Source organism: Amblyomma americanum, chromosome 7, assembly GCF_052857255.1.
Source record: "Amblyomma americanum isolate KBUSLIRL-KWMA chromosome 7, ASM5285725v1, whole genome shotgun sequence".
Classification (NCBI taxonomy): Eukaryota; Metazoa; Arthropoda; class Arachnida; order Ixodida; family Ixodidae; genus Amblyomma; species Amblyomma americanum.
Window position 1 is genome coordinate 67,904,548 of NC_135503.1, and position 24,108 is coordinate 67,928,655.

Here is a 24,108-nt window from a genome sequence, read left to right on the forward strand (position 1 = left end):
GCGTGTTTCACATTCAGACGAAAATGCCAGCGAATCCTGTCACTGCGACGTAAACACCTGTTACGACCCGTCGCGGCGGCTCGGCCGGCCAGAGCGAAGGGGTTCGAACAAGTTGGAAATTTTCGCAGCGACAGCCTTATAGCTCCGCCCTCTCACCAATGACTGCACGGCGGAAAATCCATGTGACAAGAACAAGATTCGTGTGGGAAAGACAATGTTTGTTTACTACACGTGCTTCCGAAATGCACGTACGAACTTAAAAAAATGATGTATTGGCATCAAAATAAGTAGTTGATATTTAACAAACGAGTTCTTTATTTCTTAACAAAATTTGAGCAATCTTGGAAAAATAATGCATGAACATTGTCCATGTTGATGGTTGCAAACCACGGAACCAACCGCGAGCTCGTATTCTTTGCCAGCAACACTGGGATTCGCATCGGCAGTAAACGTTCTGGAGCGACACATGTGAAGCGGAACCTTGCGAAAAGCATCGCTGCGCCGAGCCGCTGGTCGCTCAGTTTGCTCAATCGGTTGCATGTGAACCGCCCTTCACGCGGGGTGGGGATGCCGGTTCTGTGTGTTTACTCAGCAGCTGCTCATGGCCAGCACGAAGAGCGATGCGACGGAGCCGCGCAGCAAAAACCCAGCCACGCTGTAGCATGCCTGATATCTCATTTGTCTCGCCTTTATTTATGGTGGGATGCTTTGATTTCGATTTTAAGTCGACCCGCCCCCTTCGGATTTTAAAATTTTGAAAAATAGGTTGACTTACAATCGTATAAATATACGGCGGTCCAACTTTTTGAACTCGAAACGTGCAATCGCATGAAAATCTCACATAACCACTGAAGCGACTAAAGCAGGGATTCTTATACTTTCTAGCCTCTGGGAGCCCAAATACCTCTCAAAAGGGGCTGAGGAACCGCAAGTTTCTTGGCTTCCGATCCTTTCTACGCAACTTGCACACAAAAAAGAGCATTAATGCATGGCCACCGGAAAAATGCCCCATTTACAGAGATAATTATTGGCTGCATATTCTGCTGTAAGCAATTACAGAACAGTTAGTAGCCCCAAAATAAAGTGAGTAAATGAATGGTGTGGATTGAGAACTGCATAGGTTTAGGTGCTTGCAGAACCCAAAAAGCTCTCCAAAGTGCCCAAGGGTTTCGCAGAGTCCAGTTTGAGAACTTCTCCACAAGAATAATGCTTAGTAATTCTTTACCATGAAAGAATGAGAGAGTCCTTTCGTCCAACAAACAGAAGCAAATTATACAGTCTTCCCTTGTTTTTATTGAAGTAAAAATCAGGCACATCAGCTGAGCTTGTGGCTACGTCAAAATCAGTAGCTGGACAACGTGTGACACATCTGCCACTTGCAGTCAACGACGCCACAAAACCTAACTCTCTCAAAACATTTTTGTACAGATATCTCTATTATATAAATTAATAATTACACGCTGCTGGGTGCTGGAAAACAATGCAGAACTGGGAGCAGGCAAACTATTCACCGAACACTGCATGGACCAAGAGGCTTCTATAAAGTCTTATCAACAGCACACACTAGTGGCCGTCATCACAATTTGGTTTAGGTTGTGCTTGGAACAATTCCTGTGTTTCTGGCTCACAACACTATGAGGGAGGAAAGTCATGAAGGCAGCAAGCACAGAAAAAAAGAAGCGGAGGCAGAAACCATTACCGCCCCACACAATGAAAAGAAAAAAAAATGAAAAGTGGGCTCACTAGCATCTGCACCACATATTCGCACGTTCATTCCACTCTGGTCTTCATATGACGTTAAAGAAATGAGACTTGCAGGCACAAACTAGAATCCGCGCACGTGATGAGTGCTGCCACCAGCTGGCCTGCATTTTGCAAATATGCACAGCCATCACAATCACGGAAAACCTGAATATGCAACAATTTCACTTCCGCTCTCTTAACCATACCCTGGCGCACTCCAACATAGTCATCTGGTCCAGGTGGCAAAATACAAAGCAGTAAAAAAACAAATACAACAAAAAAATTTGGACTGTACAGAGCCAAAGGGCACCAAAACAAACACAGCTGCTCTTGCCTGGCACATTACCTATTTCATAAAAGTGTTGATGCAACGATGGATTTGAATGTCTTGAGTGTATTGTACTGTATTGACGACAGCCGAGACGCCGAAAAAAATATCAAGCAGTTGTTGCATTTCTGCAAAGAACAAACACAGAATAAAAGTAAGCTAAACTGTGCTGGTGCACATCAAGTGAAGAAATCTCTTCAGATTTCTTTAAATTTGGAGGAGGCATCTGTGCCTGATTAGAAGTCATCATGCAGTCGGAAGCAATGATTGTGCACCCCAAGGGTAATTCACATTAAAGGAAAACAAACAGATCAGCTCCTGCTCAAAATTTGTGCCTTTTCAAATGAAACGTGCTAAAGCAGTTGCTCTTGAATGAAAATGCAACAACAAGAATGTTCCCGCAGCAACAGGCTTGATGTGCTTTACAACAGATCCTTCAGTGACTTGCATGGAAACAGATGACAAGAACAAAAATAGGTAATGAGTGCTCTTCGGGGTAGAGCACCTATCAGCAAGTCATCACCCTATATACTGGGCTGGTGATTTTTCTGGAACCGTTGTCCGCTTATCGCGAGACTGCACAAAGGCAGGAACAAGCACAGTCGGACATGAATGCAACGCCGAGTGCAATCGTCCTTGTCCCTGGTTCTGCGTTCACTTGACAATGATGGATGACAGACGGGCCCAAGCCTAAACCCTGTCAAACTTTGTGCTCTTGGCGAGGACCCTCGGTTCCTGGATCTTTTCCCTTTCCCCTTCTTTTGGACCACGCACAGCACAACAATGCATGACAGTTCGTAAAACCACCAGCGCTCGAGAGCGGCGATAAAGAAAAGAGGTCTGCCACTGAACGCCACCCAGCGATGAAGAGGAGCAAGCAGCAGAGGCAGTGGGAGGACAGGCGGACCACAGCTGGTGTCGTCTGGCCGGCAGAGGGCAAAGCAGCTCACGCCTCCAGGTCGTGGACGAACACGGTCTCTGTCTTTCCCAGGCCGAGTTCGGCAAAGCTTGGTGGCTCGGGGCATTCGCGCGTGGGCTCGCATGGCAGTGTCCGCCGGGGAAAGTTTGTGATGATCTCGAAGCTGCTGGGCGCATCCGAGTGGCAGAAGACATAGAAATAGAGGTACTGCACCAAAGCGGAAGGGAGAAAGAGAAGTAGACAGATGAAGTCATTCTGGGAAGATGCAGGCTATACTTTCAAGCATGACATGAACCAGCAGTGTGTAGTCGGACCATAGAGCAAGAACTATTTAAGTGTTAAAAGGACAGAACACCGAATTTTAAGGATCCAGTTTTTTCTGGCTCAACCGAAAGCTTGCTGTCTAAGATGCTGCATTCCGCGATGGCTTTACTGGAAACGTCGCAGAAAATTTTTATAGAGAATTTTTAAATCAGTGCATGCGCCCGTGTTTATGTATCCCAATGCTGGAAACCATGATCAGCAAGCGCGATGGTGACTACAAGTCGACAAAAAAGCTGTGGCAAAAACTAACAAAAATCTCACCTGCCAGATGGTAATAAGATAATTTTAGTATACGGCGTAGTGCCCATTTCAATTCCCATACCCAAAGCTGTTACGGAAGAGTGATTTATGCCTCGTCAGCAAATGCTTTAGTAGACCGTGGTTGCCGCTCCATCCAGAAATTCAAAACACTGTGGTGCCATCTAGTTACAAAAGCTAAAAGCGCGTGGTTGGCGATGCGAAGGGAGTGCTGGTTTTCATCGAATGGCACACTGAATAGAGTGCAAACCATGACGAAACATGACGAACACACCCAAAAGAAAAAACACTGTTCATTTAAAACAAGCAATATTTTACCGACATTTGGTCACATGTGGACTACAGTGATAATGGAGGTTTTTGCCACAAGATGGTTTTTAACGCGATTTTCAATGACAAATTAAAATTATAAATCCTCATTGACACTGCAGTGCTCGATTCTTACAGTTTTGAGGCACAATCTTTTCGTTTTCGCCATAATTTCATGACACATTTTGGTCCGTGTTTGTTTGGCCCCTTTAACACTCCGCCTGACGGTAAGTGCAGATCTTCTGCGGCGTTCCCTGTGTTTCTTTGAGTATAGCAAGGTGGAGCTAACAAGGAGTATTACCCAAGCTGCGGAACTGCAGCTGCTGTACTTCAGGTGTTGCAGGATCGTTTAGTGCCGCTGCGTGTACATGTCGCTTGTTTAAGCTACCAGATTTTTGCCAAATAAACGTTCCTGAACTATCCAGTCCACTCCGTCAAAGTTCTGGCCCAATTTCATGACAACAAAGCTTCCACTTAAGCAAATTTTTTCGCTGGTACTATGAATTCCATTGGAGCAGGATTCGACTGTAAGTGCAATCAATCCTCAATACAATAACAGCAATCGATCCTCCAATTTAGCTCACAATGCATGGAAAATTGCAAGTATATTGACACCTCATTACATTTACAGCAAGGATGACATTGCCCAACTCTTTATAACACAACTGCACTTTGCACACATGAATGCATGCTGGCATCATGCCTGCCTTGCATGTATGAACGCTTGTGTGCCAAATTTGTTGATTGGTTATACAGTCAAACCCACATATATCGAACTCGTAAAAAATGGGAATTAGTTCGATATATTGCGTAATTCTAAATACAGCTTTAACGAATTTGACAATGTACAAACCATGCCTAATTAAAAAGCGTTCTTTGTTTGCTAAGGACATGTACGGCGGGACTATTAGTGCGAGGAATACAGTCGACTACCGATTTTTCGGACTCTCTTTGTCCGGTAGTGGACACAGTCGGTCAGATGATTATGATATGCCTGTTTTAATCAGCCGTCCATTTGAATTGAGTACGTTTTAATAGAAGATATTCCGCTGCAAATAACGTGTGGGTAGCCATTAATGTGTGCTCTGCAGTCATTTACAGCAACAGAGTAAAGAGTTGTGATTGGGGTGGGAGAGTAGGAGACAAAGAAGGGAGAGGGGGGAGGAGTAACAGAAGAATGTCCAACATGTGCAACTTTGCTCGCATGTGTAGTACAGCGCAACAGCTATTGCTAGGTGCTCACATTATGAGACACAGTGCAACCATAAGTTTTTTTTTTTTAGTTCAATCACCTATGTGAAGGCGTCTAAAATTATTATCACAGTAGACAACCTGTCACTCGTCAAACCGCTCCTGACATTTGAGTTTGCAAGCAGATTTTCAATTCAGCATTCAAACAAGACCACAATTAACGGCACCCAGCGCAGGTGGTGCAGTGGCCAAGGCATGCAACGCACCTTGATAGACTGCGACCGCCTAAAGCGTCTTTCGAGGCGCGTTCCAGCAGGCAGCTTGATCACCAGGTGGATGCTGTGAGGGTCTGAATCTGGAGGTTCCTCCGGAATCTGGTCCACCAATTCCAGCTTCATCCTCTGGATCTCCTGCAACAAGAACAATGGCACCACCCTACAGTGTCAGTCGATAAAGCAAAATGGCAAGTGATGCCAAAGTGGATGCGTAGTGCCTCACTGTCACGACGTCTCAATGACAGTTTCCGTAGCCATGCAGTTCTACTGCCCTCATGACAGTAAGATTCGCCTGTATAGCAGGGGTATTGCAGTTTGGCTGCTTTATGTAAAAGTGACACTGAAGGAAAATGCATCAACAAAAGCAAGAAACAACACTGGGCTGACGGATTTTGCTTCAATGTAATTTTCTGGTTATTCAAGCCTGACAACAACTCTTGCTAAAGCATATGCGCTTGTGCTATCTTTCTACCTGCCGTGGTTTTTTGCACAAATCTCTTTGGCATTCCTAGATACAAACCAACCAGCCCAACAACAACTCAGGCTAAAGTATATGCACTCGTCCGTCTTTCTGTGTGCCGTGGTTCTTTGTACAAACAGTGTTACTAGGTGCAAACCAACTAGCCCGATAACAACTCTTGCTAAAGTATATACGCTCGTCCTGCCTTTGTGTGCCGTGGTTTTTTGCACAAGTCTTCATGGCGTTACTAGATACAAAACAACTAGCCCAACAACAACTCTTGCTAATGTATATGCGGTAGTCCTGTCTTTCCATGTGCCGTGGTTGTTTGAACAAATCTTAATGGTATTAGTAGTGCTTGGAACTGCTACTGCGGTGCAGTACAGAGAATAAGTTAGAGGTCTCAAGGTTATTCCTTCGAATACTGGTATCGGCACCGTGTTAGGAGGATCATTGCTCCATCACCTTCCACGTTTTTGTCCAGTACCGGCACCTTAACCCCAGGATGAACTGTAACCAACTAGCCCAACAGCAAGCTGTCTTAGGAACCCTTCCTTTGCCCCAGGGGAGGCTGACCTCTCTCCTCTGCTGTTCCTGGAGGGCCCTCTCCCTCTGGCGCTGCTCCTCCTCCTCCCTGCGGCGGACCTCTTCGAGGCGCCGCCGTTCCTTCTCCTGGTCGGCCAACAGAGACGCCTGATACGCCTCGTCCTGCTGTTGCCGCAGGCTCTGCGTCAGGCTCCGCTCGTCCCTGCGCCATCGCAACAACAGGAAGTGAAACACGTCCTGAAACACTCTTGCTGGCCCTTTCAGCCGATCATCTGCCATCCTTGACGCCTTCTACAGTTCCAGGACTGCTTCTCTTTAGTCGGTGGAATGACTGTTTTCTAAGCAGCCGGTTTAGAGTTGAGCTGGTGAACCCATTTTTCTCTTGTAATGAAAAACCACCACAAATAAAAGAATGATGCAGCACGTTTGGTGCAGAACTGGCCTGAAACCGAAAATACTGCATGTGCTGCACAGCTTCTGCCTCGTCACACTGCAACACGCCAACTCCACAAGTCAAGAGGAAGAAGGAAAACTCGCAACAACAAAACATCGGCATTGACAGAAGATGATCGACAGCCTCTTTTCTACTAGAATAATCCCATGACAAATGAAAACTGCCTGGTGGCAGACACCAGAGAAATGCACAAGTACTGCTCTGCGCTGACCTCTCCATGCGTGCTGTGATGAGAGCAGCCTCATTGTCAGCCATGATCTGCTGCAGCCGCACGATGACTGTCTCAGGCTCCATAAGGCCCTCCAGGCGGCCCACCACCGTCATGCGGTGCTCCCGCAGCACAATCACCGCAAGGAACGGGTATGTGTTCTCCCGCAGGGCCTGCGACACTGCACGCATTGCATGCAACAGACGTCCAGAGTCAATGACAGAGAAGGCATGGCACCAGGTGATTGGATAGACCCCTGTGCAAACCTTAGTTTTGAGCTCAAATCTGGCACTTATAAAAAGTATTCTTGCTCGAGTGGCTTTTTCCTAGCACTTTCTGAACTAGGTGGCCCCACTATGTTCACGCTTCTTAAACCCCACGAGGCCCAGTTCAGCACAAGAAGCTTCAGCAGAGCGGCTATCACGCAAGAGTTTTCAAGTTCCCCGATTCCTCCAGGTTGTCCCTAACATGTGACCCAAATTCTCTGACACAGCCACACCAGTCAGTGGAGCACATTTTAGGAAGGCTGCTATACTTGGGACAAAAAGAAATCTGAATGCCCCATTAACTGTGTAACTAGTGCGTACTCACCACGAGAACCTTCATAGTAGTTGACAGAGCAGGCCCAAAAGAGCATGTTGCCATTGATGAAGTCTATCAAAGGGCGGTACGACAGCACATCCCTGCGAATAACAGACAATACGTTCACGTGCACAATGAGAAACTGCACAAATTCGACGAAAATCAGCACAATAAAATGAAGCAATTCTTCTGCATCACTGAAACGCATGGTTCAGCTTCCAGGTTGTTTGAACAAATGGTGGCTGTCTCTGAAGGGAATGTATTGCTTTCATCTCACTATGCTGGCCTTGTCCTTCCAACCCTCCATCAAAAGTCGGTTAAAACTTCGCACACAAACCATTTTTTTTTAACACCATCTGTCTGCGGCCAGAGGACTTCAAGCCCATGCCTTTTGTAAATCCCACCAGACAACAAAATTGTCTCGACTAGCTTGTGCCTGTCCCTTGAATGCAACTACCTGAAGTTTGCTGATAGCCAGTTTCACTCAAATTAGCAGAGAATCTTTTGAATGCTATTCACCTTCAATTCAAAAACATGACAACAATCAAGTCAACAGAAGTTGGCTCTTGCCGATTCAAACTTGAAAGGGACCAAAATTTTTATTTAATTATGAGGGTTTGAAATAAGAAGACCATTTTTACTACTACTAGGTGTTGATGGGACCAAGACATCAGTTGAAATAAACCAGAATGTGCAATTATTATTAAACGAGTTCAAATTAACGTCAATCAACTGAGTACCAAGCAGGAGCATTACCAGCAGCAACATACTCAAGTTCTCACTTGTCCTTTTCAACTTTTCAGTGTTCTTTATCAGTCTGCTGCAATTACAAATCTTCCTGAGAAATACAATAGAATCTTGACGATACGAACCTAATGGGGTCGCAAAAAATATTCGTATCATCCAAAGCTAACAAAATCTGTATGCAGAAGCACCAGAAATGGATTTATGCACATCTGTGTATGGCAGACGGGATTTACTTACTGCCGCATGCCACCAATCACCGCTTGCAGTGCATATACTGTGCAAATGGCGATCGTGACATGCGAGCAGCGCAATAGTGCTGGAGGGTGTTATCATGGCATGCACATTCTTATCTATAGTGGTGCGGGAGAGTGTTTTTTTTTCCGAATTAAAGTCAACCAGAATCGTTTCATCGAGATTCTGCAGTAGTAATTCCGCCTCCTTTCCCTCGTTGCAGCTCGCAAGATTTCCTGCCTGGTGTCCAATTCCTCGTTACCTTCCAAGCACACAAATTCACCTTCCTTTTAATGAAATGCTGCAAAACCATACGTGAGCCCAGCTCACTTTTCGCGGGGAAAAGCTCACCTGCAGAAAGAAGGCGTATCCTGGTGGTCGTCACCGTGCAAGTAGATCAAGAGGAATCTGAGCTCCTGCTTTGCATCATTCAGGGCCTGCGCAAAAATCAAAGCAAGACAAGTGGAACAAACAATCAATGCAGCTGAAAGTGCAGTCAACTGCTGCTACCACTGTACTACATCGCTAATGATGGAGCCCACCATGGCCACCAAGTCACTGCTCTGCTCGAAGGCCAGTGCAATGGCATGGCAGAGGGCTGTCAAAGCAAAGGAAATCTGTCTCTTACTATTCTGTCGCACCTTTTTGTAGACAGGAAGTTTTGCTGGGGCACGTATAGATGATCCAACTCTACTTCCTAATTACATCTGCCAAATGTGGCAAACAATTCAGTACTTTAACGAAAGAACAATGAGCTGGCCTAAAAAGTAGCTAAATAGTAAAGTGTAGCTTCCCTACCAAGCCTTTAGTATCTGCCACTTGCAGCCAAATGTGGCAATCAATTCAGTACTTTAACGAAAGAACAATGAACTGGCCTAAAAACTAGCTAAAAAGTAAAGTATAGCTTCCCTGCAAATTTATGGCATGAACCTTTAGTATCTGCCATGTGCAGCCAAATATGGCAATCAATTCAGTACTTTAACGAAAGAACAATGAGCTGGCCTAAAAAGTAGCTCAATAGTAAAGTGTAGCTTCCCTACCAATCTATGGCAGGAGCCTTTAGTATCTGCCACGTGCAGCCAAATGTGGCAATCAATTCAGTACTTTAACGAAAGAACAATGAACTGGCCTAAAAACTAGCTAAAAAGTAAAGTATAGCTTCCCTGCAAATTTATGGCATGAACCTTTAGTATCTGCCATGTGCAGCCAAATGTGGCAATCAATTCAGTACTTTAACGAAAGAACAATGAGCTGGCCTAAAAAGTAGCTAAAAAGTAAAGTATAGCTTCCCTGCAAATTTATGGCATGAGCCTTTAGTATCTGCCATGTGCAGCCAAATGTGGCAATCAATTCAGTACTTTAACGAAAGAACAATGAGCTGGCCTAAAAACTAGCTAAAAAGTAAAGTATAGCTTCCCTGCAAATTTATGGCATGAACCTTTAGTATCTGCCATGTGCAGCCAAATGTGGCAATCAATTCAGTACTTTAACGAAAGAACAATGAGCTGGCCTAAAAACTAGCTAAAAAGTAAAGTATAGCTTCCCTGCAAATTTATGGCATGAACCTTTAGTATCTGCCATGTGCAGCCAAATGTGGCAATCAATTCAGTACTTTAACGAAAGAACAATGAGCTGGCCTAAAAAGTAGCTAAAAAGTAAAGCGTAGCTTCCCTGCCAATTTATGGCATGAGCCTTTAGTATCTGCCATGTGCAGCCAAATGTGGCAATCAATTCAGTACTTTAACGAAAGAACAATGAGCTGGCCTAAAAAGTAGCTAAAAAGTAAAGTATAGCTTCCCTGCAAATTTATGGCATGAACCTTTAGTATCTGCCATGTGCAGCCAAATGTGGTAATCAATTCAGTACTTTAACGAAACAACAATGAGCTGGCCTAAAAAGTAGCTAAAAAGTAAAGCGTAGCTTCCCTGCCAATTTATGGCATGAGCCTTTAGTATCTGCCACGTACAGCCAAATGTGGCAATCAATTCAGTACTTTAACGAAAGAACAATGAGCTGGCCTAAAAAGTAGCTAAAAAGTAAAGTAAAGCTTCCCTGCAAATTTATGGCATGAACCTTTAGTATCTGCCATGTGCAGCCAAATGTGGCAATCAATTCAGTACTTTAACGAAACAACAATGAGCTGGCCTAAAAAGTAGCTAGAAAGTAAAGCGTAGCTTCCCTGCAAGTTCATGGCATAAACCTTTAGTATCTGCCATGTGCAGCCAAATGTGGCAATCAATTCAGTACTTTAACGAAAGAACAATGAGCTGGCCTAAAAAGTAGCTAGAAAGTAAAGCGTAGCTTCCCTGCAAATTTATGGCATGAACCTTTAGTATCTGCCATGTGCAGCCAAATGTGGCAATCAATTCAGTACTTTAACGAAAGAACAATGAGCTGGCCTAAAAAGTAGCTAAAAAGTAAAGCGTAGCTTCCCTGCAAGTTCATGGCATGAACCTTTAGTATCTGCCATGTGCAGCCAAATGTGGCAATCAATTCAGTACTTTAACGAAACAACAATGAGCTGGCCTAAAAAGTAGCTAGAAAGTAAAGCGTAGCTTCCCTGCAAATTTATGGCATGAACCTTTAGTATCTGCCATGTGCAGCCAAATGTGGCAATCAATCCAGTACTTTAACGAAAGAACAATGAGCTGGCCTAAAAAGTAGCTAGAAAGTAAAGCGTAGCTTCCCTGCAAGTTCATGGCATGAACCTTTAGTATCTGCCATGTACAGCCAAATGTGGCAATCAATTCAGTACTTTAACGAAAGAACAATGAGCTGGCCTAAAAAGTAGCTAAAAAGTAATGTGCAGCTTCCCTGCCAATATATGGCATGAGTATGTGCAGTTTAAGGTGAAAGCCTTACTTGCCCCATTGGGCAAAACCCATCTCTCTCTCTCTATCTGTGTGTGTGAGAGAGAGATATAACCCATAAAAGATGGAGTCCGTATGCAGACAGAGAGTCAGCGCATCCAAGTGCAACCTGATGCGGCAGCTGGTGGCAGGGGGGAGGTTGCGGGCCTCGTCGGCGACTGTGTTCACAAAGAGTGCAGGCAAGCTTTCGCCTTCTCACATGTAAGCAGTCTTATGTGTCTGTTTTTGTTTAGAGCCAGATAAACTAGAGCACACATATGAAAATCTACTGCCACGTGCACATTATTTCACAGTTGCACACAAAGCTAAAGAAGCTCGAGAGCCTACCTGTGCTAGCTGCTTTTACACAGCCTGAAGTAATAGGACATCCGGAGCTCGGAGCAAAGGAGTCAGAACACTGTGGGGTCAGACCGAGCAACAATAGAGAAGCAAAAACAAACGCACCTGGCTGTAGCTGCCCTGGTAGAAGACTGGATGACTGCTCCCATATCTACTCTCGTAGCTGTGGATGAAGGCCATCACATCAGCCAGGGGGTCTGTGGCCACTACAGAAGGGTGCACGAGAGACGGAAGAAAACAATTGCTCATTATTCCCCCCCCTTTTTTTTACACATACGCAGCATGATGACCTAATACCCAGATGCAGGGAGAAACTATTGCACTTCTTGATTATGATCACCTTCCACCCATTTTACCCAAAACAAAATTGCAATAAAAAGTACACAACATTTTAAATATGCTTGAAATAAAAGCACTGCTCACCCCTCTTTTTGTAATTAAGAGCAGTAAAAGCAAGTGGCACTGTTTAGGCCGACGGAGCAAGTAAACACAATAAGAGGCTTGGACTAGCAATTCGAAATGTCGGAGAGCATAATTAAAAAAAAAAAGATTTAGGAAACTTGAAAAGAAACAGCATCTGCAAGAAGGCAGAGCTAAAAGATGAAACTACATAAAAGGGCAAGACCAACGTAGCAAACTAGCGTGCCACATACACTGCTACAAACAATGCATACAGCAAACAAGCCTTGAACATACCAGAAAAAAGGAAATTAAAAAAGAAACAGATTTCATAAGCAGACACGTACAAGTGTTTTGGAGCATCTAGACACTACACAACCTCCAAGGCAGAGGTTCACAAACCGAGTTCCACGGAATCCTGGTGTTTTCACTCCCTCTTTATCCCTTCCCTTACGGCGCGGTTCAGGTGTCCAAAGATATATGAGACAGATACTGCGCCATTTCCTTTCCCCAAAAACCAATTATTATTATTATTATTAATCCTGGTGTTCTTGAAGTGCTTTGTGGGTTGCTGCCCCAAACAACTGCACTTTAATATTTCTAAAAACATGAAGTTTCACACAACTCAGGCAAAAAAATATTGTGGTTTGAAATCGTACCCAAGTACTGCTTGCCACTAGCAGTACCATTTACCTCAAACAAAAAAATAAAAACAAAAATGTGTAATCTCTATGCCATACAACATGATTTCAGCCTTCCCAAATCCTTAAGGGCACAGGGTAAGCCCTATACTTCCCATGCATTTTAGGCCATGTTGAGGTACATGTTTCTCACTAACTAACAACAGTAGCCTAATAATACATATATCATTGTTTGCCAAATTTTGTGCTCTTTTTACTGAACTAGAATATTTGAAATGTGTTGAAAATTCGATTTTTAATAAAATTTTTTCCGGTAGTACACAAATCTGGCCTTTCTTTGCGCATTTCAAAATTCATAACAGAATAACTGCTCAGTGAAATTGCTTAATTCTAGTTCAGTAGTTGGCAACACTTATGTAGATGATTGCAAAAAAAAATCGGCCGTCTGTCTTGAAAGGCATTGGAAATAACAGTACCTTTGTAAGAAAAAACCCTGTTTTGAGATAATAGAGCGTAAAGAGAAAAAAGATGTGAAAAACCATTTTTTATTCACAGAAACACCTCCATAGTAATTGGTTTAATAGCCCCCTGCTTCGTAGTCACTGTTGCCGTCATTTTTTCGCTTTTCGGCTTGTCGTTTTGACTGTCGGGCCTCTTTTGTAAGCTGTCGTGTAGCTCGGTCCGCAAAGTACATGCGCTTATGGTCAGCTTCCCTCAGCCACTTGATGGTGTTGCTCCCTGGGTTCAATCCACACACCTTCAAAACGTTGGCCCGTGCGATGCTATCATCATTAAATGAAAGAACAGCATCCAGTGTTGCCATCCGTAGGGTCCGAAGCCTAACAAACACATTCTTTGGCGCGCGTTCCCAAACAACATGGTTGAACGACTCATGTGCATTTTGAGTTCGCCCATGCAGGCACTTCTCTAGGAGCTCAGCCTTCGATAGCTTCCTATAAATGGGTTTGATAGCCTCCAAGACAGATGCAGGCAAACTCTCCTTGTGGAAAAATGGCTTGCCCTCTGACTGACTTCTGTTGAAGGCACACCACGTATCAGGTCCCTTTGGGCAAAGTCCATGGCATGGGTCATCGTCTGTGGCCGATAAGTGGAAGAAGGTTGCCCAAACGGCCTTTCGCATTTCATCCAGGTTTCCTACATTTCTTCTGATGGCCAAACCATAGTACGTCTGGAGCTTGTCTATTACTGCATCAGTCAGTCGGCCTCGGCCCGAGAGGCTCTTTCCATCAGAGAGTTTTCCTGCTTTGTTTCCTTTTTTTAGCCTTCGTAACCTTGTGCCCATCCTTTTTTGCACGTGCCCTATGCACTCAACCTTGGATATTTCAACGGAATCACCATATGGCATTTGTGCCTTCACAGCCATAAAAGCCTTGCTGTCACCATCCCCAAGGTATTTGACGTATCGAACGCCGTGAAGCTCCTCACTCCTGCCGAAAATTTTCAGTGCTCCTGCGACTTCCATTCCACCGCTGGTGCCTTGGTAGTTGCTTTGGCACACCTCTCTATGAAGGGGGTCACTGTTTGTACCCTTGATGCTGCACTTTGGACAACGTTTAGACAAAACCTCCACATCCAGCACTTTCCCAGAGTCTACACTGGTCGCAGAGACTATGCCGTTATTGGAAGTATGGCCTCGCTTCTGCCAGCTTCCATCAAGAGCAACTGCGATGTCTTTATCCCCCTCATTCAGCTGCCCTTTTCATAGACTCCTGAGCAGCAGCTTCGATGTGACCTAGAAGCTCTTGATTGTATTTCGCAAATTTTGTCGGCGGCTAAGGAAGGTTTAGCATAGCACAGAGTATATTTCCTGCAGCCATTCCCTTACCAATGGACCTCAAGGCATACACTAACCTGAGGTTGGCTTCATAGAGGCCAGAAGTAGTTTTCTTCGACGTCTCAAATAGTTGTGCGGCACTACACATTTCACAGTTCAAACTGTAAACGCTTGCAACACCTACCCGTTTTGTCACAATTTCGATGAGCTCAACACTTCCACCGCACTCTCTGCACACACAAATCTGTGTAATTGCGGCACAAATGCCGTCTATGTCCATTAAGGCATATTGGCTGCTGCTCTGCAGCACATCCTCTTCCTGGAAGCACAGAGAAAATCTTGAAAGCTTCGATGTCGAGGAGCTGGCGCGTTCGGCGTTCGGGATCTCATTCGGTCGTGGACATCCTTTTGCTTTTTCACGATGAGCGTAGTGGTTGCCGTGAAATTCACGCCTGACGAAGGCCTTCTTTGCCCTGGGCATCTCAACTTATCAGCAGCAACCAACACCGGCACAATTTACAATACTGATCGAAAGGGATAGCACTCGGACGCAGCTGCATGAAGGTTGCAGAAACGTGGAAAAAACGTGCAAAGCGTCTCAGGATTGTCTTGGCTAAAAAAGAGGAGCTGTACAATAGTTGCCAGACAATTTTTTATATGTAGCTGATTTTAGACAAGTTTTGAAATCAGGTGGTGGACTTTTTGGTTGAAAAAAATTGACGTTAATCCTGAAAGGGGGCGTGGCCGCTCACTACTTGGTTTCGGAAAAAGCGTTTTTCAGCCGTAAATATGGCTTTCTGAGGAAAGTGCGATCATGGAACATGTGTAGAAAGAATTGAACTTCTAAAATTCCAAAAGAAAAAAAAAACGATTTTTTTCTAATTTTATCTTACCCTGTGCCCTTAAACAGTAGTGGGAGGGGTTCAAAACGCAGCCTTTCTTTTGCAGGATAAACTCACATACATGGCACAGTGGGACCGTCCTCCCGCACCATTGCTACACCTGCCTGTCAAAAAAAAAAAAAAAAACAAGCTAGGGCATGTTAACAGCGGCGAGGGAGGGCACCAAACAAGCAACAACCTTGCCATAGGACTGCGCTTAAAGTAACCTAATGCAGTGCCGCGCTTCAAGTTCACAAATGCTTTATCACGCGCCACGTCACCCATTGTTTACATTTGTTTATCATGGCAACGGGTTCGACCCTCCTTCGAAAACAAACATCAGAGAGGGAGTTATAACTGGCACTTGGTTCCCACGAGAAACACCGGCAAAACTGCCAAAGCCCTTGGCTGCAATTATGTAACGAAGACAAAGCAAGCATGTACTGTGTTACTAAATGCCTTTTCGTTTGCACCAAATGCTTCAACAGTTCTAAGGAGCCACACGGAGATGGCCACAGCACCACCACTTCTTTCAAAGTGCAATTTAAATAAAAAAGTGTAGCTGTACATTTCCGAGTCCTCATTTTGCCTTGAAACACTGTCCCTTCTTCTTTCAGAATGGGAAATCTTTCTGAGCATGTGTAGAGAAGAAACTAAGACGTGAAATTGTGCCCTTATTCCCAAGGTGAGCCATGTTACTACTTACATCTTCTCGGGCCTGGCCAAATAATCCGCCCTGAAATAAACAGAGAAAAAAGAAGTTAGTTTCATTAGGCCCCCAAAAAAAGGGGGGGGGGGGGGGGGGGGGGGGCAAAAAGGAGGGAGGGTGTATTGCACAAGCTTGAAAAGAGTAAGTGCATTGTAAATTCAAATCTTAAAGATATCTTTATTATAAACCATGTGTTTAAAACATTAAGCGCTTCATCACAAAGAAAGACTAGATAACTACAATGCTCACTTAAAGACACAGGAATAACACATACAAAACTACCACTGCAGGATGACAAGCTTCAACTAAAAATAATGCTTGGACTAACTGATGCAACATCTCTTCCCTAAACCAATATATTATATTAGATCCAATTCTAACTGAAATCAACCAAACAATACTGTAAACAATCTTTACCAAATACATACAGTACATAAAATTTGTTTGTACAACATCAAGCACCCTTTTTTTTAACTGACCTTTAACATGAAGCAACCTGCTAAGTGATGCCACAAATGTATGCATATCATCAAAACTTACAATCAAACAACCAGATACCAAAATGCATTAAAAGGCACTTTAATAGCTTAAGATAGGCCTACCATAAAAAACACTTAGTTAAAAGGGTGGAAACACCAAATTTTTCATGGTGTTTTTATGCTTTGGAATGATGCATAAAACATTAATAAACAAGGGTCACCACATGGAATTTGCCAGCGCTCAATAAATAATCTGCAACTGGATATATTTTTCCCTCTAGTTTCAGTATCAGTTTCAGTAGCCGAGTGATGGTTGCGACAACGCAAGTTGGTATGAGATCATGAGATGCAAACAAAAACTGCAATATAATTGCTTCTTTGTCATTTTATGTCACTCCTACTCTTTTTAGTCAGGTGAAACAGCAGATGAACAAAGAGCTGCTATATTGCAGCTTTTGTGTGCCTCAAGTAATCTCATACTTGTGATGTCACAATTGGCATTCCGTTGATAAAACAGCATGGCGTAAAATATTACGTTATAAATTATTTACTGAGCGAAGGCAAATTTCACACGATGATCCATGCTTACTAATGTCTTATGAAAGCAAAAATACACTATGAAAAATTTCATGCCTCTCCCCTTTTAACGGGACATAAGATACAACAGACTACTAAGCCTACATATCAAAGCTTTCTAGCCAGAGCTGATGACTGAACTTATGAATTGCTCAGTTCATTTTTATATAGCACTCAGTTTGTGCAAAAAAAAAATTATTAATCATCTTTTGCAGCTTTGCAATGTCTCCAGCAAATCTTTAACCTTGTAATGCCCAGCTTATCATGCAAAACACAGACAGTAAAAATGAACAGTTCCTGTCTCTGCTTACAGAAGAACATCATTTGTCACAGTACCGCAAAAACAGCATTTCTTAGAATATTTATTAAAACAAACAAACTCAAAGTGTCAGCTGATTGAGGAGCAGGGAGCCTACTGAAAGATCACTCATTGAGAAAGCTAACGCTAATTGCAAAACAAATTAAAATTCCTATGCACATACTGCAGCATCGGCAGGTGAAAGAAAAATATTTTATATCACTATGGATCTAAAGTATGCACCTGAGTATGGGTGCGCAGTTTTTCAGTTCTTGGACAGTAAGAAATTATTGTAATTAGCTAATTTTAATTACGCAGTCAATGCATCTTTCCAGGTCAACTTGCCAGTCTCTTGCATTCCTGCAATGTAGGAACACAATTCCGGAAGTTACTAATTTTTACTTCACATTTTCATTCATTGGCCATCACAGGGGTAGTGTTACTTTTACATAATTTTTTTTTACCACTCTTTGCAGCTTTAGTTTTGCCAGGGGTTCTACAGCAATATTATTGTCCCCTCACAGTGCAGCACTACAACTTGAGTGACCTACAGGTCAGTGCAATAAAAATAAATTCGCATACTAAGTGAACTGATGACTACTGCTGCCATCTGCAATGGCTCACACAATAAAATCAAGCACTAATATGCTGCTTGAAAGCTAAAAAGCAGAATGTAAGCAAACAACATATCTAGAGAGGTTTCAGTGTATAAAATGCAGGAGCGTAGATACTGAGCAGTTTGACCATTCCACCTACAACTTACAGTGGGGCTCAATGTTTTGACTGCTGAGTGGTCAGTTTACTTACACGCATATCGGATGATGCTCATGAGGGTGCTGTAGACAAACGAGAATGGAAACATGATGATGAATTTGCCCCATCCTAACAGACCACTGGGCCGCCAGCTCTGGACTGAGTAGAAGAACCTGGTTTGGGAGAAGAAGGAAAAGACGGAAGAAAGACGCACAGCATGAGTGACACTCCCCAAACTGCTGGAATGCCTCGCACAGATCTGGCACAACAAAGAAACATGATTCCGTTTAGCCCACTTGCATCAATATCTCTTCAGATCAAAAGTGTCACAAGTATAAGAGAAATGCAAACTCCCATCGCAAATTATTCACTTCAAACGATGATTCCAGTCACAACAAGAAGCAGGCACAGTGTGGTGACTTCTGTGTCTCGCTGAGCCCAATAAGCACACCCAATTGCACCTATTCGCGTGCAAAGACAAGACTACTCCACAGGGTCGAGCACTGCTGTGTCAAGCCAACATCATACTTTTGATCTAGTGCAACATGACGCATGCAGTAATGAAAAAAAGAAAAATGATGCTTGCAAAAAACTGAAACCTTGATGCAACCCTTTGTCAGTTATACAATGATCCCAGAATAAAATATGCACCAAAACATTTTCTTGCCGTTTCCTGCAAGGTGTCATAATAAAAGTTGCCCACCGCAAATCGATTAAACTGTCCCAAGAAAAAACAAGCTGAAAGCCAATCCAAACACTGCTCACAGTTAACTCAGCAGCCTACTAAACATTAGCAAGTGCATGGCCTCAGTAACATGCTTAAATGTATATGCTGAAAAATCATGCTTGTGATGAGGATCAAGAGTATGATTGCAGTAGAATACGTTCTGGGGCAAGTTGGTGCATAGCTTGATGATGTATGAAGTATGCTGTTTAGTTTAGTCTATGGGGGTTTAACGTCCGAAAGTGACTCAGCCTGTGAGCGACGCCATAGCGTAGGGCCCTGGAAATTTCGACCACCTGTGGTTCTTAAATGTGCGCTGAGATCGCACAGTACATGGGCCTCTAGAATTTCGCCTCCACTGAAATGCGACCACCGCGGCCGGAATCAAACCAGCATCTTTGGGGTCAGCAGCCGAGCGCCACAATCACTGAGCCACAGCAGCGGCTAGAGTATAATGTGCTGATCTGGACCACGAACCCAGTGTATGAAAGGCACGCAGAAACATCCTTTCTGTTTGTGCCTGCATGTTCCATAAAATGTTGGCACTAATGGTCACTCTTTTTTCACAACTGCAAAAATAAATTTTTCAAATTTCTGTCAAGCTTCTAGCATAAAAGCTGCTATTCTTCTTTCTGTTTGTTTTTTCTTTCCCAAATGTTGTGTAGCACTTTTTTTAATGAACTACTGTCATGAAGCATGAAATTTTTCTTTTTCATGCATAAATTGAAATCTGAAAAAAAAAATTGACATTCAATTTGCACGGTTAGGCAAAATGTGAATTATATCTGCTTGCACTTCAGTTAATGCCCATATATGCGGAATTGGGTCCTTGTCAACTTCACATTCATAGATCCCTGGGAGTCCTCATAGCATTCCTAGAGCAGTCGTTAAGCGATGTGCCATTGCCCTGCGATGGCAGGTGTCATTTTCCACCTGATGCCATGGTAGGCAGTTTGTGTGCATGCACACACATACACATGCGGGCAGCCTGCCACAAAGCAGGCTTCAGACGAAAAAACAAACACAAAACGGTTAAATGTGGGAAATGGCCACTAAGGTGAAACAGTAGGACCTGCAGAAATCTTCTGAATATAACAGGCATTCATAAATGAACTCCAAACGCTGTAATCTAAAATGATTCTCTTTTCCAAGCCACTTGTCAAAACAGCCTCTGATGGAAAGAACACCACAGTGACAAGGGATAAGAAAAGAGACAGGACCAGCGCTGTGCAGTTTTTTCCACCAGAGTGTACCAACTGGCCCAACTCCCCATTTTACAATAGCCTCTGATAACAGGGAAGGCCACACAGATGGCTTGACAGCATCAGCTAGAGGTTACGGGTGGCAGCGACCAGTGACAGTGTCATGAAAGAATGAATCAGGTCCCTGGATTGCTGCGTGATACTTTGCTCAAAAACACCAGAAAAATAAAAAAAAAACAGAAAAAGAACACCTAGTGCTTCAAAAACATGCGCTAATCGCCAAGCAATGAGACAATGGGCACTAGGTGCTCATGAACAAGACCTACACACTTGGCGGGATCCTATGGGACTGCGTGCGCCAAATTTAGTTATCTTTTTCGCCGTTGAGGGCACTCGGTTGACCTGTTTGTCATGATCATCATCATCGTCTGCTTTTCACAAATGATTTCTCTCCTCTCACTGCCTCCCTGTGCATTTGCACTGTCTTATTATTTGGAAACCTAGTAATGAACGATGCAAATATGACATTTCTTTAAATCCTAGCGGTGAATATTCTGTTTGCACGCATGCATGTGTGAGACTTTCTGGCATCTTTGCTAAGGCAATGGATGAATGATGAATACTCAAAACGTAGACAAATGACAAAACTGTTACATCCTTGAAGTAAAATAACCGACATCATCTTGCTCAACAGGTTAATTGTAGTGCTGCGCCGCCTGTAGTTGCCCTTCCCTAGTGGCAAAAGAAGGTGCGCACTGGAGCAGTGCCAAGTGTGCAGGTCTCTAGTTCAGTAGGTGTTGCTCATGAATCCATTCAAAAGCCCGGGATGACTAGAGGGTTGCATTCCATGTAGCTAGCTTTCACACGATTGTGGCCATTTGAGATAGGGTCTAATTCCGTCTCCAAATTCATTAGAAGCAGATGGGCCTCTTGCTTTCATTTAGTATTAAATGCCGTTTTTATGTCAAAAAATTCTTTGCAGGTGCACCTGCGACAATCAATGTGGTCATCATTACGACAGCCAACTTCTAAACTCTGCTACATAGCGTCTGACATCAGGGCTGCGCCCATCTTTAAGCAACCTGCTACACAAAGACTACAAAGGTCGAATCAGACGATAAGCAGGCTTTGGAGAGTAAGAGATCGTGTTCACCAGCAAACTCGCGACTGTCGATCAAGCAGTGTCAAGCCCGGTTAACAGTCTGTTTACAATGCCACTGTTGCAACTGCCTCGGGCCAAGCCCGGGAACATGCCACTTAGAGCGGACCGTCGCGCAATTCACAACAGCGGCGGGTGGCGGAGCAGCAGATACCGCTATTCGGGCACATGCTTGCCCACGTAAACGCAGCACACACTCACCTTTGGTCCGCGTGATCGACTACAACCGACGGTTGCCGACTAGAAGGAGGCGAGAAGATGGATGGCGAGCCTTCCTGGATATTGAGGGTATCCTGAACAGCACCCTACACCGAGACACCACCACATCGAACACGTTAGCGGCGTGCGGGATGATGATGCAAATATAAAGAAAATTGCTGATGCGAAACAATTTCTCACCTCGAGGTCCCAGTTGTGCCTATTCAATATTTCCCGACACCTCTCGAGGTCTTCTATCGTCGTGAGATCCTACAAAAATCGAGGACGTTGAACGTAAGCAGTTGTTGCAGGGACATGGTGCTTTCAATGAGAACACACCCGAGCATGTGCTGGTCATCGCGCTGCGTTCCACTGTCAGGCGCTCCTTAGTATTGCAAACCACAAAACTAACGCTCACTGCGCAAATTACGGGGACAGCGGCATTACTGAATGACACAGTAAAGCATGCAAGCCTTGATGGCAAAAACAATCACTGTTCGGGCGAGATTGTTATTGCTCAGAAGAGAGCAGTGAACGCAACGCTGGTTTTCGAAAATATAAATAAAAACGTTTCTCCAGAACACAGTTACATGTGAAATGCACAATAGGTTACAAGAGCCAACTAAAAATCGAGGTGCCATACAAAATAGACGCTCACCTGAAATTGAAGAAGTTTCTCTGTTTGAGAGGCTGACAAGTCATTTCTTTCCGCCATTTTGCTTGCAATGACCGTCCGCGTCGCCTAGCGTACAAAATGAACAAAGTTTAGGCGAGTTTTGTGCATATCATTTCATGTGGGCACACTCAAAGATAGAAACCTAACAAAAATACGTCAACACTGTAGGTATAAAATTTGGTTGTTGACCCGGGCACGCATGAAGCCAAACAAGCGACACTTCACTGCTCTTGGCACCCAGTGCTCGCAGCTCCTGCCTATGTCGTAAACACTGTAACCATTCAATCTGGGCGAGAAACATGGCGATGTCAAAACGCCAGAAGAGGCTCGGTGAAGATGAGGAGAGTGACGGTTCAAACCAATCGCAGAATGACAACAGTGACTCCGAGGAGGACGAGTTGGTCGACACCGAGGTGAACGTCGACTTTGAAGCGCGCACTCCCGACGACTCGGACTATCATGGCATCAAACGGCTCCTCCAGCAACTGTTCCTCAAGGCACGTGTCAACCTCTCGGACCTCACGAACCTCATTCTCGAGCGCAATTTTGTCGCGAGCGTCATCAAGCAGTGCGACGACGACGTCGACGACGAGTCCATGGAGGACGATGACGACGAAGACGGCGTCTTCGGCGTCATGAGCGTCATCAACGTCACCGAGACCAAACAGCGCGAGTGTGTCCGACAGATCACGACTCTGCTGCGCGACCAGTGCCGTGTGTCCGCCAGCGGACTGGCGGCCAAGTTCGACGAGTACTTCACCGAGGAGAGCTACCAGCTCGGCCTGGTGATCAGCGAGCGCTTCGTCAACATTCCGCCGCGGATCGCCCTGCCCCTGTACGACGCCCTGATGCGAGACGTGGAAGCGGCCAAGGCGGCGGGAAAGAAGTACGACTTCACGCACGTCTTGCTCATATGCAAGCAGTACAAGCCGTCGGAAGAGGACCAGGGCGCCGTGTTCGCCAACGCGGAGGAAGAACTGTTCGAGGAGGAGGCTGAGCTGCAGTTCGAGTACAACGTGACTGGAGACGCCGATACCGCAGTCGCCGGCGACTGGAAAGAGGAGGACGCGGAGATGACGCAGATACGCAAAGTCCTGGTCATACCCACCACCAAGTGGGACCGCATAATGGAGAAGCTCAAGAGCGCGTTACAATAAAGCGCGCATTGTTTGCACGTCGAACAGCGTCGAGCTCGCCCCGACTTCTTGCACTCTGCGCAAGTGCTGGCTCGTTTCTGCGTGCAGGTGTTGAGCAGGCTCGCATGGGACGAGTCTGCTTTGCGTTTGACTCCATTCCGAATATTCGCTACATCCGTTCTGGCCCTTAGCTTAAAGTAGGCCGTTGCAGGCAACACACATGCTGAATGAAATGCGATTGATGTGAGAACATTTTAGTTGTTTCCTTCTTTCTCTTTCCTCGGGTGCAATGAGCTCACTGCATCGATGGATGGATGAATACGGCTTAACCCTCTAAATCGGGCGGTGGCTCAAGCCACCTAGCCATGATTTATGAAATTTTACTCTTGTCTTGCTTTTAGCCATCAATCATATAACCCTCGCTTGGTTACTTCTACCCGCTTAAAATCTACATTCCCTTCACTGTCCTTAAACCTCAATGCCTTCGACAAATCAGCCCCGCTGCTTTCCACTGTAGGGTGAAGCCCTTTACAGAAAAGTATGAAGTGTTCAGCCATTTCCTCCTCCTCTCCACATGCAATGCACAACGTGTCTATCTCGTGGTACCTGACTTAGCCCGCAAAACTCCCGTCCTGGCCTCAAACAACAAAGAGCTTCCCCTACAATTATCATAGATATTTTCTTTGGCAATTTTGCTG

The 24,108-nt window shown here is 44.5% G+C and overlaps 2 protein-coding genes across 2 annotated transcripts; one reads left to right on the forward strand and one right to left on the reverse strand.

Annotated features, from left to right (window-relative positions):
• Window positions 1-1,270: 1,270 nt before the first annotated feature.
• On the reverse strand, window positions 1,271-22,406 carry LOC144099270 (FAS-associated factor 2-like). Its single transcript, XM_077632455.1, has 12 exons — window positions 22,257-22,406; window positions 21,800-21,868; window positions 21,602-21,705; window positions 18,370-18,488; window positions 16,207-16,236; window positions 11,890-11,990; window positions 8,927-9,012; window positions 7,607-7,698; window positions 7,019-7,196; window positions 6,384-6,555; window positions 5,339-5,482; window positions 1,271-3,197 (listed from the first exon to the last, which is right to left on the reverse strand). The coding sequence occupies exons 1-12, from the start codon at window positions 22,311-22,313 to the stop codon at window positions 3,018-3,020; spliced, it is 1,332 nt and encodes a 443-aa protein (XP_077488581.1). The 5' UTR covers window positions 22,314-22,406; the 3' UTR covers window positions 1,271-3,017.
• A 105-nt stretch (window positions 22,407-22,511) lies between these two features.
• Window positions 22,512-23,462, forward strand: LOC144099275 (BRCA2 and CDKN1A-interacting protein). Its single transcript, XM_077632460.1, has one exon. The coding sequence runs from the start codon at window positions 22,574-22,576 to the stop codon at window positions 23,429-23,431; it is 858 nt and encodes a 285-aa protein (XP_077488586.1). The 5' UTR covers window positions 22,512-22,573; the 3' UTR covers window positions 23,432-23,462.
• The last annotated feature ends 646 nt before the right edge of the window (window positions 23,463-24,108 follow it).

Bases quoted from the DNA above. Each gene is read 5' to 3' on its own strand.
- LOC144099275 (XM_077632460.1), top strand. From the start codon at position 22,574: ATGGCGATGTCAAAACGCCAGAAGAGGCTCGGTGAAGATGAGGAGAGT.
- LOC144099270 (XM_077632455.1), bottom strand. From the start codon at position 22,313: ATGGCGGAAAGAAATGACTTGTCAGCCTCTCAAACAGAGAAACTTCTT. The intron at 21,869-22,256 runs GTGAGCGTCTAT...CGATTTTTGTAG, and splicing joins AGAAACTTCTTCAATTTCAG to GATCTCACGACGATAGAAGA. The intron at 18,489-21,601 runs GTGAGTGTGTGC...CTCCCAAACCAG, and splicing joins GTCGATCACGCGGACCAAAG to GTTCTTCTACTCAGTCCAGA.